The 16,106-nt window shown below is 42.8% G+C and overlaps 1 protein-coding gene across 2 annotated transcripts in view; it reads right to left on the bottom strand.

Annotated features, from left to right (window-relative positions):
- Nucleotides 1-16,106, bottom strand: part of CEMIP (cell migration inducing hyaluronan binding protein) — a 55,587-nt gene that overhangs the window by 27,118 nt on the left and 12,363 nt on the right. For both annotated transcript variants that reach the window (XM_017805252.1, XM_017805251.1), the window contains exons 9-12: nucleotides 13,991-14,132; nucleotides 12,969-13,160; nucleotides 4,342-4,517; nucleotides 3,557-3,766 (exon numbers count right to left, since the gene is read on the bottom strand). In XM_017805252.1, coding sequence (XP_017660741.1) covers nucleotides 3,557-3,766; nucleotides 4,342-4,517; nucleotides 12,969-13,160; nucleotides 13,991-14,132 — 720 coding nt within the window. The remainder of the gene's footprint in view (nucleotides 1-3,556; nucleotides 3,767-4,341; nucleotides 4,518-12,968; nucleotides 13,161-13,990; nucleotides 14,133-16,106) is intronic.

The following is a 16,106-nucleotide window of genomic DNA, read 5'->3' as shown; positions in this document are numbered from 1 at the left end:
GGTGAGAGAGGGGGGAAGCAGAGAGAGGTGTGTGCACTGGCAGAGGGGCTCAGAGCCAGCAAATGCCTGCTGTTCTCCTAACTCATCCCTGGAAGTCCACAGAATAACAGAAGTTATCAGCCAGGGACCTGGTCCCTTAGGCATCTTTCACCCTCTCTTTGATTAATTAATTCCCCGTATCTCACCTCTCGGTCAGCCCTGACTTGGTTTCCTGGGCATGCTTTCATGCACAAGCCCAGTACTGAAACGTTTGGATAGCAAATGAGATGCTTGTTCCAAAATCACTTTTCTAATGTATTTAATTTTTTATTTGATTAAAACCTTGCTAATAGTCCCTAATCTTACATTAACCATGAGTAATTTAGGGCCAGATAATGCCCTTCCGTGGCAAAACATTGCTGCGAATTATAGCTGGATTAGTAAAAGCAGATACCACTGAAGCTGTTTGATGGCTCAGACTCTTAATCCATGAATTTCAGCTCCCCCCTGCATCCTGCCAGACTATTTATTGATCCCCACTGAATTTCCTTTCCCAATGGGTATTTCTATTTTGCTTCCACACTGGGATCCAGTGGAGAGAGTAGGAATCAGAGCAAAGTTTCATCCCTGGGATTGCAGTGGTGCAACAAGGTGGGTTTTTTGGCCAACATACTAAAGAAAACACTGGGTAATCGTTGCATTTTAAAATACTAATTATGGTGAGAAAATAATTTCTAAAGATTTATTTCCAGAAGGACCCTCTCTGCCTTCCAGATAATATGGATTTGCAGACAAGTGCAGAATAACCCATCAATGAAGTGAGCTAATGTCGAGACAGCAACTTCTAGCAGACTGTACAGACTCACAGAAAAACAGCTGTCATCAGGAATAACTGGATACTCTTTTCTCCTAGACTTTTCAGAATGAGTATCTCTGGAATGCCATGAGAAAAGTGACAGCAAAGCAAGCAGGGAAGCCTGTATGTAAATTACCAACCTGCTTTAATGACAGTTAAAAACAACTGATGTCCCTCTCCCACTTATTAAAGCATTTGCACAGGTACTCTACCACACTCATGCAAGAAGCCCCTCCGAGTTCAACAGTTTAATGTGAAGGACATCATTAAGTGCTGTGCTATGCTGAGGTTTAATGGTCCAGCTAGATTTTTTTATGGCTATTTCCAAAGTGTGGTTTGTGCACATCATTAAGGCAAATTTTCCCTCAGCAAAGAATGCTTTGGATCCACCTGATCTCAGAGGGAATGAATGTTACCTAGGGAAAGACAGAGCTCATCTCTGTTTGCACAAGTGATGTTCTTGCATGTAGAAACAGGTGGTGTTGCCCAAGTAGAAAGACAATAGGCAACTAGGAAATGTATAGAATAACTGTTGTAATCATCAGAGACCATGTGCATGTCAGTGAATATATCTGGGGCAGAAGGAAGAGGAAAGGAAGGAAATGAGTCAGAAAGCAGAGGAGGAGATTGTGGTGGGATCACCTGACAAATCAAGGCATGGAGCTGCTGATGCAGATGCCTATCTGAGCAATGAAACAACATCTAAGTGATGCAGCATTTGGAGCACATATTCTGTGACACAACTGATCAAACTTGATCAGATTGTTTTAGTTCATTGGGGTTTTCCTTTTAGCTGTCAGCAATAATTATGAGGTTAAAATAAAAAAAAAAGTAAAGTATTATAAATAGAGTTCAGTATTCACACATTTTGATAAACTAAAATCAATAGGGATTAAATTCTTGACTAACTAATGTCCTAAATTCTAAGATCTGTCTAGGGTGCCTTTTCATGGAGACAAAGGATGGTCATTTAGGGAATTGTGGTTGTTGAATGACAGCAAGAGAATCAAGTTGCTTTCATCAGCTACATCAGCCTGTCTAAATTTCATTGTGCCATCTTGGCTGGAAAACCTGAGCACATGGATCCCTATGCCGTGGATGCCTCATGGCATAGCTGTCACCCAGAGAAAGCACAAGAGACAAAGTTATTTCCAAATGCTTTATATGAAGCCATCTATCTGACTGATAGGAGAATGCCTGGCTCTGGGTATTTGGTTTGGCAAGTATTAAGCAACAGGGAATGAAGATCTCACATTAGATCCAGAAGCAGGGCTTTAGCTGGTCTGCAGCTCAGCGGCTGCTGTGCAACCTCTGTGCAGCCACAGGATGTGTTTATGGTGCCACTGGTGACAGCCCACCGTGGTGTGACAAATGAGCCCCTGTAAGACCCCACAGTGCTGCCCTGCCACTCTGCACATTAATTGTATACTAAGCCCCTATACTGGTGGCTTCAGATTGGGCAGATGCCATATGACCCTGAGTGACTTATATAATTTATGCTGTAGAATGTGTTTTTTCTTCAGAAGCCATGTTCACTTGGTAGGTTTTCAGGATCGTGTTATAAACTTAGAAGGACAAAGGTCAAATCCAAAAACCTCAGATTCATAAATAGCAGATAAAAGCTGCTCTGCTTCTGGAGCTGTAATTTCAATGTCCTTTGTTCAACTTCTGTGCATTTTAATTATGCCTGTGACTCTCCCTTCCAATGGTGCCAGTTTTAGAGGTATGAACTGCTAGTGCAGTGACCATCCAGGTTACAACTGCCAATGATATGTTTCTACTTAAAACTCTCTTATATATAGGAGCAGGGCTCTTGATGGTACAAATTCTCCTCTTCAGGGACTTTTTTCCTTTTGGAATACACTGCCATTTCACTGAATGGGTGAGAGTCCTTTGCCTACAGGAGTCCTGCACCATTAAGATTTCCTTCTTGAAGAACATCCAGCCTTCCTGGACTTCTCTGCCCTTCAGGAACTGCCTCCCAAGGGATTCTGTCAAACATGCTCCTAAACAGGTCAAAGTCTGCCCTTCAAAAGTCCAAGGCAGCCGTTCTGCTGACCCCCCTCCTTACTTCTCCATGAATAGAAAACTCTATAATTTTGTGATCATTATGCCCAAGAGGGCCTCTAACCATCACATCACCCACAAGTCCTTTTCTGCTCACAAACAAGAGGTCCAGCATCCTTACCACAAAAACAAAGGCACCCCTACATTTGGGAAGAATCTGACCATGTTCTTAACGTCTCTGGTGTGCTGTAACTTTTCTGGTAAACATCAGTTATTTTATAGATTTATCCTGAAGGATTTCTTGGTTTGGAGGGCAACTCTGGCACATCAGAGCTCTGTGAGTGCTTGATGTTGTGACTGGCACTGCAAACCCAAGCCTTCATTACAGCAAAGATGAGGCACACTTAGAGCTTCAGATTATCCTCTTTAAATAGCAAGCTCTGTCTACAGATAGATCCAACTACTCATTAGAGATGGGCTGGTCTGCAGACATTGCTGCACACGGAAAAATGTTCTGCCCACTCTGAGTCACACACAGCCCCCAGTGCCACACTGGCAGGTTGAAATACTCCTGGCATATCCAGAGCGGGAAGAGTCAGACATTGGCTCTAACAATAAAACACATCATCCTGCAATAATTGAGCTGTACCCATGCTGTGAGGAAATTTTTTTGCTGGTGCCTGTATCTCTAAGGTAGACAGTCAGACTTCTTACCAGTAAACCATTGGATCCATGGACTGTGACGCAGCGGGAGAAGGTATGGTGGATGGAGGTGTCCTTTATATATGTTGGAGGGTTGTAGCCTCCTTTCTCATCCACATCTCCAGCCATATGGAAATGAATTGGGTAATGTCCCATTGTCTGCTGGCCCATGTACTTCAGTTCTAGACCTTCAATATGGGTAGCCTTAAAACCTAGACCAATCTGGAGAGCAAAACAACATCAGTCAAGAAACACAAAAGCCTTTTGAGGGCAAGAAGAGGGCATACAGGCATAGGAAGGGTTGCATGGTGTTTGCTGGAAAGATTTACTCTGTGGAGGGAAGGGTATGGCTGCAGGGTGAGGGAAAGAGGGTCATGGTGGCTAAAAGGTGATCTTTGATCACCTCACTGTTGTGATGGCTACATTTAACTTAATTTCAGAAGGAAAACAGTTTTTATTTAATGTTTTCTACAAATTTCAGCCAGCTGGGTGCAAATCAAATTTCCTGGGCTGAGCACTACCAAAATCTGGGGAAAACTGAGATCAGGGTGTTGACACTGTATCTCAGATGGGTTGATAACCAGCCTCATTGGCCGAGCAATGTCTGCAGGGGCATGACATGCACTTCAAATCCAAAGGACAGGCAGCAGAGGAGGGTGGATCTGCTGTAATGTGGGGAGAGTTTGTTTGCTCAATGGCTGACACGAGGAATTTTTCTCTTCCTGCATCTTGGCTTCCTTGGTATGTAAAGGTGTGGCTGGAGGGAGGAAAATGCAAGCAAAGAGCTCTAGACCTACCTTGATGTGTCCCCCAAAGGTGTCGAAATCGAAGAAGGAGCATAACTTGCTGCTGTACTCATAGCACTGCCCCTCCATCTCGCCCATCACCACGACGTTGCGGCTCAGCAGCCCCACCTCTGCCCGCATGTCGACGCCGTCAATGACTTCCCCGATGTGGAGGTAGGTTGCTTTTCCTAAGGGAACAAGATCCAGTTTCAGGGTTACTCTGCCAATGCTGCTGGTTTCCCCTTGTGCCTCCTGTGGTGTGGTTGGCGTGAAAATGAAAGGAGTAATCAAGTCAGCAAAAAACTGTTGGCCAACACCTCAAAGGAGGGAAGGCTGGAACACAGGTGACACCCAAGTTCTTGCTGAGATATTTGCAAAAGAGGAAGTGGGGTTTTTGGTCTTAAGTTGCTTCATTTAACCAGGGCGTTAAACTAACAGTCTGTTAGGCAAAACACATTTCCTACCTTCAAAAGGGACTGCGAACATTTGAGACTTTTTTATTTTGGACTACAATCAGCTCTGTGTGAACATCCAGTGCAAAAAAACCTGATGAGGTAGCTACTGAAAAGTCTAAACCCCCAAGGTTAGCACAGCATTTCCTACAGTAAGACACTGGGAGCTACTCAGATCCCACAACACTACTCATGGGCAAGCATCAGTCTGATCCCGGTAACATCACACTTGTTAATGCAAGCAAGGACAGGACTGGGCAGAAAGCCGTGCAGAAGCTGTGGCTTGGGACAATCGCAACCCCTCACCAAGTTTGTGGGCTGTAAAACCTCCCACTTCCTGCCCACCCAAACCTCTCAACTTTAGATCTACCCTCACATCTCCAACTTGCTCCCAATGCTTCCTTCTGCCCTGGTATTGTTGGAGTCAATAGGATTTTCCATTTACCCCATGCCACATCTCCCTTTGCCAAGCCAAGTTACTCATAACATCCTCCACACACACACATCCCTCCATGGAGGAGTTAAAAGCACAGAGAGCTTTCCCTGCCCTGACTAGAAAGGGGTGAAGTCCAGGCAGTGTGGATATCTGGAAAGCAAAATATCTCTTTGCTGTAATTTCATTCAAACGTATTCCTACTCCCTCCTTCCTTCCGCAGCTTTCTGCAGAGAAAAGCCAGTTGGGAAAACGTTCATCTTACTGACTACATTCTGTATTATTCCAGTAAAAATAAGTAATAAACTCTTTAAGTAAACACTGAACTTTAAGGAATGCTACACTCACATGTATTTAATTTCCATGGAATCGTTCAAATCCTTAATTAGAAACAAATGGCAAGCCTGAAGCCTGGCTATCACTGCAAAGCACTTTATGCTTAAACAGAGGTGCCAAGTCAAGGGGAGGATTTTGAACACTGAAATAGCATTGTTTTTAACCAAACCATGATGCTTTGACTGCATAACAAAAATAAGCAAACACCATTCACTCCCTCTTCTCCTGCAGCTGGGAGCAGTGTGGTTTGATGGTAGTATTGGGATTTGGGAAGGGTGAGTGCTCCACCTTGCTCCAAGGCTGCGGTGTTGTGGGATGAGGTTCACACCACGACATGTGACTTCTGCCTTGGCACCTCCGCCTTCAAAATAATCTGATCACGTGAAAAAACACCTTCTGTTAACTAGAGGAGTGGTGAAACCAAACAGGGAGATGCAGCTTTTCGGCTGCGGTGGGAAGATGAAGCTCCTCTGAGCTCCGCACTCAGTCCAGAAAGGAGGGGCTGCAGATGGGTTTGCACATCACCCACTTTTGCAGTTGCCTCCCTAGGAAGTCCCGGGCTTACCCAAGGCCCTGTTGTTGCCCTGAAGCCAGTGAGCCCCACTAGGTGTGTGGCCAAAACCAGACCCAACCCATCCAAAAAGCAGCTCTGCTTCCCTTATCCACATACATGAAAAGAGCCACTGGAGTGAGTCCCCTTCATGTGAGAATACTCTGTGCTGGATCCTTGAGTGAATCTGTTCCTTATGAAACTGTTTTTAAGTTGTTATTTTTCAGTTTTCCTCAGAGCTGACCTTTCCTTGATTTACTGAAATGCAGGAAGAAGTTCAGATAATCATAAGAACATCCTATTTGAAGCCACATCTCCAGGATTTGTGGCAGTGAAATTAGATAGGCAGTTTTGTTATTCCTGTGCTGAGCTCTAGAATAATAAATGTCATGCTTGCATGTATTTAATTTAATTTAACACCAGTCCAGACATGCAAAACAGGGTAAGCCCTGACAGGAATGTTAAATACGGACTAACCAGTTTCTAAATATAGCTTCTTGGGTGTATGTTTTTCACTTTGTGCTTTTGCTGACTTGACATGTTTGGAGATAAAGAGAGAGATGGAAAGCAATCCCATTCCAAAGTCAGAGCGGATTTTGAATAATAGCTCCTTTAACAGAGTTCTGAAAAACAAACCTCTCCTCAAGGCAGACAGAAATTCAAGCTCCCCACGGCAACGGGGCTGAAACTGCCTGTGGGAGTCAGAGCCTGGCATGGGACCCCTTGAATGCTGTACATGCCTGCAAGGAACCAGCACTCCAACACTGGGCACCTCCCATGGGACCAGGAGTACCATGAAGTGCATTTACAGACATGTGGCACTACCAGAGACCTGCTGGGACATGTTTAGTGATGGGAATAAAAAAAAAACCAAACAATAAAGAGCTTGCTCTGTGCTGAGTTCAAGGAGTTCACTCAGGGACAGGAGTGTCTCACTCTGCAGAGTACAAGTTTGAAATTAGGTTGCTGCTCACAGCTGGCACACAGAGCTTCCCAGAGAGCAGCCAGGATATCTGAGACCCTGAGCACTGACCCTGGACAAACCCAATCCTGGGGTTTGCAAACTGGCACTGAAGTGGTTTGATATTAAAAAGGCAACACTGTGCTTTGAAGGTGGGAGGAATGTGTCTGCTGCTTCAGCATCAAAGCCAATGCTGTGATTGCCCAACCACTAACAAGCCCACAGGCCACTGATTCACCTTGTCCTTTGGGCTCGGGTTTGCTGCATCCCTCATGGATAGATATTGCCCTGCCAGCAAACCAGGCTTGTGCCATGTTATAATATAAACCAAACAAAGCCTTGTAGTGACACAGATTATGTCTCCCCACAACAGGGCTGTTTGATGGACTAGGAAAAACACCACCCTGGGTTTCCTGCTGTATCATACCAGTGCCTCCAGTTAGCACAATGTAAATTCACAGGGAACAACCTCTTTAATATGTGGGTTTGCTGGTGGAAGTCTTGATTCAGCAAAATATGAGCACATTTCCATGCTTATTACTCAAGACAGTCACTATTGAAGTCGCCAGTTGTTGGCAAAGACAAGGTAATTATTAAAAGAAAGTATACATTACAATAAACATAGATGATCCACTAATTAAGGACATGCTTATGTCAACAAAGAAATTCAAAGCACAGTCTCTCCAAACTGTACAAAGCTCAAGGAAAACCTGCCATACCTGAACCTAGCCATAAAACCTGGGTCTCAGGCCTTATCAAACCTGGGATGGGTGGAATTTTAAAGCTATTTCAGCTTTTACAGGTGTGGAGGAGTGCTCAGGTCTGGTGAGTTAGACAGATCTCTCTGAAAACCCTCCCAGGTACACTCAGGCATTCCTAAATCCCTTGGTTTTAAACGACACAAACAGCTAAATCTCCCTTTGAGAACTGAAACAGGCACTTGAAGGTCTGGGTATGGTGAAGATAAAGTAAAGCCAAGGTTCTCCTGGAATATTTTTTTTTCTCTAAAGAGTCTTCTACTTTGAGCTCTCTAAGAATAAGACCGTGTGTCTCATGCTCTTTTAATGTTTCCTAAACAATTTTTTTGAGGGAAATGCTAAACACATTTTGTCTGCTTAACTCACATAATCCAGTCACTGTGAATCCTTCAGGGCATCTTTAAGTCAGTGCAACTCATTGCAGATGCCAGCCCAGATCTGACAAATTTATCATTTTTGCCAAACACTTGTCATCACTGGTGGTAATGCCCCTATTGCTTATATTTAATAACCAAAAAATGTACACAGGGCATCCCTTCAAATCCTCATTATTCTCAATTACCTTGATGGGGTTTGCTGTTGCATCCATAAGTCCCAAGCCTGTAAGGCAATGCAGCATGGTTTGGGTGAGCTGACCAGCTCCTTAAGTCACACAGCACAACCTGATGTCTCAACAAATAAATATTCCTCAAATTCATAACTTTTACATGGAAAATTAAATTTTCCACAGCAGAAAGCATAAAACTTTATAAGTAGTTCAGAGCTAACTAAGCCTTCTTGAGACAGTTTCGTGATGGGTAACTCATCCTGTTACAGCCCTTAATCCCCTTTCTCCTTCAAAATCCTGCCCAGTGTCCCGCAAAGCTCAGAAATACACCTCCTGTTGTAGGAGTGTGAAGAGCCTCGTGTTCTCATGGATATTAAGTGTATGTTCAAATGCTGTACTGGATCAAAGCCTCAGTAGCTGTTTGGTTTCAGGGCTAAAATGAGTGGACCTTCAGACTGCAGATGGGCACGATACGAGGACTGGGGTGGACTGAGGGCAGTGCATCTTATGCTGGCTTCAACCGAACACTGAGAGGTTCCTGCAAGGTGTATTAGTGTTTTATTCCAATGGCAGTGCCACTGTCTTTCCTAAGGCCACTCCTGTCCCACTTTACACCCTCTTTCTGTAGCAGCTGCTTGGCAATCTACTGACACACTTCTGTAAATGTGAGGTTTTCCCGCTCTGACCTTCCAGGTTTTTACTCTCTTTATTCTGACATGTAAGTTCTTGCAGCTGGAATGGGAAGATTAAGGTTTTGTGGACAAACAGTTCAAATATTTACTAAAATCAGGCTCAAACTCAGCCCTTCTAAACCGCTATGAAAACCTGAGTATTTCTCTGTCCACTCAGCTTTTAGGCAATGCCCAAAGGTAGCAGAAGGAGCTCTGAAAGGCTGTTAGAAAGGGCTATTTCACAAGATTTCCTGCCCAGCCCTCAAGCACCAGAGTTGAATTAGAAAAAGAGCTTTTGGCAAGTTGCAGACAAAATGTTGCCAACTTCTAAATAGAACACCCTAAATCTCTAGAAGTATCTGAATCTTGATAGTGGAGAAAGTTCTCCCATCCCTACAGCACCAGATGAATGCTGACACAGTCTGTGAAGTTGTGACATAACTATGTATTAGCATTTTAATTCGAAGTTTTCTGCATGAACAAGATCACAGTAAACTCCATATCTCTAGTATTTGCAACCCAATAAGCATGATTTAGGAGATGTGTGCTTGTAATCATAGATTCATCAGTATGTGGGATAATGGGAGTAATTATGCCAGGCACAAATAGTTTTTTCATCCTTTATCAAGAGCATATAGGAGCACAAAAGAGCATTTCATCATTTCTGTTCCATGGTGAAACTTATCAGCATTGGTAGTAACTTCATACAGAGCAACCAAGATGCAGATAAGACTTGTTTCCCAGGGGAACTAGACAAAATACTTGATCTTTCCTACTATCCAGTTCTATCATAACAACACAACCCTTCCTTCCTTCCTTCCTCCTCCCTCCCTCTGCCCTTCACTGTCGTCCCTCCCCAAACCTTGTGAAGCTGGAAGATCAAACAGTTTTAATCTGTTCCCACAGAGAAAATAATCTAGGCACAAAAATGACAAGCAAGAAAAGTTAAACAAAGAAGAAAGTGGAGGAAAAAAGTTCCATTTAAGTGAGCGACCATTTGACTGGGAGCAGGACCTGCAGATCTGGGTCCTCAGGCACACAGCATTTACCCATGGGAACCACAGAGCTGACATTACTATAGTTACTCCAATAAAGGAGTGCAAATGATCAGAACCTGGGTGCTCTCCCTCGCCTTCCACACTCAGATTTGCCAAAGTCCACAGTTAGACAACTAAACCCTACTAAAACCTGATGGCAATTAAGTATTAATGCCCTTAAGTTGTTTTGAAAAGCTCTAATCAATCCATTTCTAGCAAATAAAGAAAGTATGAGTTTCAGCAGGAAGTATCAAATATAAATAGGACATGAGCTAACTAATGGGTTTGACTTATTTGGCACAATACGCTAAATCATGTCTATTAAAATACTATTAAACGATGAGAACATAAATTATATTAAACCTTGGTATGCCAAGTACCTGCCACACCAAATTGACTGTCCACAAAGCAGAGGTTTTCTGCCTTTTAAGAGGCTCAAGTAATTCATATCTGACATTTAGGTTTCATTTTTTAAAAAAAATAGAAAGGAAAAAAATAAAGATTAAAAGGGAAATAAACCATCACGGGTAGGAATGGTTTTATCATTTGTCTTTCAAAGGACAGACTTTTGGAGTTCTCAGCTGCTAAACTAAACCTCTTAGGAAAATTAAGCCATTCCACTTACTACAAATGACATCCCTCTGTAATATAAATGTGTGGAAGGCTTTACTCGGAAGGAGCAAAGCAATCTTGCATATGTCCATAGCATATGCAAGACATCCATGATGAACGTCTTCTGCACACAATTATAAGCCTAACCCAGACCCACAAGGCCAGGCTGTGCTGGGGCTGCTAACCCGTGCTAAGGCATGGTCCTTATTGTGGCTAATTGCACATCATGGCACAGGGCAATGGATAAAGTTACACCATGGCCGGGCACAGAGCAACTCGAGGACCTCTTGGCTCCTAAAGACAGGGGACAGCTCAGCCTTGTCCAGGTTTAATTTCATCTAGACTGAACTTAGATTCAGGCAGATTATTTTATTTTCTAGTGTGAATGTGTTTTTGTTAAAAGAAAGTTGGATGTGATTTTTATAACTGGACTAGATTTTGCCTTGATTTATATAATCAGTGAAATCCCATTGACGTCAATGGAGTTGCCTGGATATAAGTAAGGGGAGACTTTGGCCCTGGTGTTCATGTTATTTGTGGTAATAAAAGGAATGTCCTAATTCTCCTAAAGAGTAATCGGAGACCGAGAGCACAATTACTTTAACAAGTGTTTCCACTGCTTCTTTACTTGAAATTCACATGAACTCTTTTGTTGTTTTTAACCCATTATTTATTTCCTTAAACTAACTTAGCTGTCCTTGTTGCAGAAGACAAATGTAAATACATGAATTTCACAGATCCATTAGATTATGGGAAGCCTAAGATTCCTGTGCCATCTTTATTTGTACTGGTCATCTTCCAAGACCATCTTCATGATGTGACTTGTATCCTACTAGTCTGGGCCCAATAGCTGAAAAGTTGCTCAAGAAAAATATTCTACTTGGAAATGTGTCTTCTCTGAAAGCACTAGTCATTTTAAGTCATAAGACTATGATACATTCGAACTGTGAATAACATTTTTCTTGGCTTGATGAACATCTCCAACAATGAATGGTTAGAGTTCTGTGGGAGGCAGTTGCCAAAGGAAGTATATTTGTACCTTCCAGAAGTAGTTGCATCAGAGATAATGTTGAAGTGGTTCATTTCAGAGAACTGAACGAACTCCCTGGTGCATTGGATGTTCCAAGTGCCCTCACGGTTTCTCAGAAAGATCTTACTGTAAATGCAGACAAAACCTCTGCCTAGAGCAACAGCCAGTGTATAAGCAAAAGATAATGTAATATGCATGATTTACCACTAGGCAGATGCTGCCTCTGAAACGCAGCCTCAGCTACTACAGACTTTTATGTTGTAAAATAATGTTTGCTTTTGTAAAGTATAAAAGTAAAAAAATCCTCATCTATTCAGAGAAGAGGCAGTTCATGTGCTATTTCCATTCTCTGCTTATCAGTGTGCCAAAACATGGTTCTAGAAAGGAAGGACTACAGACTCAAGTGGAGATGTAAACCTTCCGCCCAAGATTTCACTTTTATGCTCCTTTATACTGATAATAGTCTGTGCCTCATCACAGTTACGCTACTTAATTGGACTCAGTATCTGGAGGCCACTTTACGATTACTGGACTACAATGTCTTTTCATCAAAAGCAATTTGTCTGCATTTGAGCCAGTCACCTTCAAGGGAAAAATGCTGTGGCTCTGCAAAGGCTCCTGCTCCTCCTGCTCAGACCAGCTCAGGCACACTGCCAACACCCTCTCCCCAGTACTGTGGCTCAGGACAATTCCCTGGCCACCAGAAATGTTTGGTTAATACATCACCTCTAAGCAATGCTGTCTAGAGACACAGTAAACGAGAAACAGTAGCTTCAGCAGTACAAAACAGTATTTCTAAAATGTAAGATTACAGTTCTTGTTAAATAAAACTTAAGAGAACAGCCAGCTGGACATTACTTCATAGCCATACAGTCTCTCACAGTCTGCTCCTGCCTTAGATCACTCTTCACATGAACTGTGCTCATCTCCTGCTTTCTAGGAAGTGGTATTTCAAATGCAGTTACTGAAAATTTCAAATACCTGACCTGTATCTGTCCCTCTTAAATAAATACTCCCACTCAATACTGTGCTTGGGGACATAAAACGGAGTCAGCTGTGAAAAGAGAAGGCAGAAAGGAACCAGAATCAAATCAGATGGCTTTCAAGCATGAAAGGAGTTATGTATCCCAAAAGCATCTAAAAACCAGCCCTCAAATTCAAGTGCCTTTCAATTCTTTGCAATTCTTTATGGAGTCATCTCAGTGCAAATAACAGAATTTGTGAACTGCAACAGTAAGATGAAGAGCCTTACCTGCTACCTTGACCTGGTTGGGCCTGCAGGTGCTGCACGGCAGTACTTGGAACTCCTCTGCCTGGTACATGGAGTAGTCAGTGCTTGCCACCACCAGCCTGTCTCCGGGTTTCCATGAGCTCACGTCATCCACCAGATTCAAAACTGTGCTGTTCACATTGGTGTCAATGGTTACTGTGAGCTTTGGTTTCACTGAAAAGCCAAAATGGTTGGGTGGAGAATTCAGTTAATATGATTAGAAAATTCTTGTGCCTTTTTTAAATTTATTTTTTTGATGCCTGGAATGCCCCCAAAATTATTATTTCCTCGGGTGAAGGGGGGAGCAAAGTTAACTCTTCCAAACATGTTTTTTACAAGTTTTGGCATGGAAAGCAAGAAAACAGGAAAGTATTTTCCTTCAGTTGCAGGCAGGTGGATTTTCCACTAACCCCAGGACTAAATTTAAATGTAGCTCTTAGTGGCTCATTTTCACCACACCCACTTAGCAGCAGCCCTTGTGGGCACTGGGTGCTGTTGTTTACAGCAGCCAAGTGGTCTTTAATGTAATGACTGTTTTTTCCAGAAAAACAACAGTCTTCCACCCTTCTTTTCCTGCCAGCTGAGCACCGAAGAACCCTAATGACCTGTAATGACCAGGTTAGGGACAGTGGTGTTGGAATTAATAAGTACAAAATGCAGTATTAATTTCAAAACCCATTGTCTTTGCACATTCTGATTGGTTAATCCTACCTTATCCCAAAATCCTTTTGCAAAAGACAAGGAATTTACAGAAAGGAACTTGCCAAGTATTTGCCATAACCTTTCTGGGTTTTTGGGACACTGCCCTGCTGCCTCTGTTAGTGCTTGGGAATTTTTCCAGAGATAAATCTTTGGCCATTTTATCTGAGTTCTTGTCGATAGCCCAGCCAAAGTTTTAGCTTGGAGAAATTGCCCAAGTTGTTCTGACACCGAACAAGAGCCAGTCATGGGAGGACAGGATTTCTGCTGTTCTCTGTTCTGGCTTTCAGGCATGGGGCACATACCAGATCTGCCGCACAGGAACCGCACTCTGTAGTTCTGGCAGCCCTCGCCTGTCTGGCCCTTGCCGTGGCACACGAACCGGTAATCGTGGCCACTCTTGTAGAAAACCTCCGTTGTTAAATCAGCTCCATCAAGCGTCATTGCCTGGAATGAGAATGGAAATATAACACAGGTGTTACTGTGAGCTGAAGGGATTTCACCAAAACATCTATGCCATCAGAAGAGGCTTTTGCTGTGTTTTGGGTCGTGCACAACCGTTGCATAACAAAACACTGTGACTCGGCTCTCCAGCTGGTGCTCGCACACAGCTCCTCTATCCAAAGGCTGCATACATCATTGCTAGGTGAATGCCTTTCTCCTGGGCCTATACTGAGACCATGTGCTTTTTTGGGAGGAGTATTCTGAGCTTCAGTAACATCTGCCTCGGTGCCCTAGATTTTCTCTTGACATTAGTTTGAGGGCAGATGGAAACGTTGAACACGGATGCTTGCACCCAAATGAACTCATGGTTTCCAGCTGCTGCACTGCACTCCTTTAATTGCTTGTGGCTAAGCTCTGTCTGAACCTTGCAGAAGAAAGGGGCAGGGGTCTTATTTCTTCATTGCATGCATCAGTCTCTCTTAAAAAAAATGCCAAAGCTGCTGCAATACCCATTGCTTTAAAAGGAACAAGGAGAGGTGGCTTTTCCTCACAGACAAGTACCTGCCTGTAGAGCTGCCTTAAGAAAAAAGGCTGTATCATGCCAACAGGCATTGAGGTATGTAACCTGTCCTGTGTTCCTGCTGAAGCAACATCACCCCTCAGGGTCATGTTAAATTTCACAGTCTATCTCTACAGCCTGCATTTCTCCCGACCCTTTTACAAAAATGTGGTGCCTTGCTTTGAGCGATCCAAATACCACATGCATTTTAGACAGGCACCAGGAGATAAACCATCTTTCAGTGAAGGGTCTGATCCTGAGTCTCTCACTCATGCAGACTTTCCTTAATAATGCACACACCCACTGCTGTGTATGGGATTAGCACCATCAGCTGCAGGAATGTGCCTCTGGTTGTGCAGCACTTCTGTTATTATCATCATCACATCTTCAATTTTCTTGCATGTAGCAGAGCTGGAGCAGGCCAGCTGCTATAAATCAGTGTAACTTTATGAAAGCAATGAGCAGCACCAGATTACACTACCTGAGGATTTGCCCTAAGATCTGCAGGATAAACTGAAAAATTTCTCGCTTTTAATATACATGAGGGAAAAAAACCATAACTCATTTCACAGAAGAGAAAAATAGGGTTTGTTTCCTGACAGAAGAATATCTTTCTTGTTTCTCTTTTAACAGGCAGGCTAGAAGGGGCTGTATCACAACAAACATCTGACCCCTGTTTTGAACTAAGTTGTCACTTCTAATACATGTATATGGGAGCAGAAATGAATGTGAATTTGCTAAGACCTGGCAGAAAATTATAGGGCAGTTTTTTCCTTTCTGGTCAAGAGAGATTCTTTATAACATCTAGCCCTGGAAACTTTCACTCATACTGTCAGCATTCCCATTTACTTCAATAGCTGCATTCTTGTGAATAAGGACAACTCCACTAGTTCAGAGCATGCAGGAACCTTAGACTCAGCCTTGCACAGATATGAAGGATTTTATTGTCTTTCTAGGCAATGTTTTGCTGGAGTTGTTTTAGTAGGTAGACATATAAAGTATATGGTGAAAATATTAAAAAAAAAAACAAAAACAAAAACAAAAACCTTGGGTTTTGCTGCTGGGGGTTTTTTTGTCCTTAAAGAGGCTTTTGCAGTCTCAGAAAAGGTGTATAACTGCTCCTTAGCATTCTGGCCTGATGGCATAATTATAATGTTTAGCTCCAAACAGAATTCAGATTTCTTTCCACAGAGACTCCAAGAAATGGCTGCAAGCTCACCAACACTCTTGACTACCTGCTACAGCTGGTAGTTTTACCATCTCATTACATTTTGTGATTAATTTTTTAGGTAGAGTCCATTCCAGGTCCATTTAAAAACTTTGAAATTTTCATGTGCTTGCTCCTTTTAATCTTCCAATAGGGAACTACATATTTCATGATAGCATCTGTGCTGTCCATGACCCCATCTGTACTCCTT

Source organism: Lepidothrix coronata, unplaced genomic scaffold (genome assembly GCF_001604755.1).
Source record: "Lepidothrix coronata isolate B3197 unplaced genomic scaffold, Lepidothrix_coronata-1.0 Scaffold11, whole genome shotgun sequence".
NCBI lineage: Eukaryota > Metazoa > Chordata > Aves > Passeriformes > Pipridae > Lepidothrix > Lepidothrix coronata.
The sequence above is the reverse complement of the archived record's forward strand: the minus strand, read 5'-3'. Positions and strand labels throughout refer to the sequence as shown.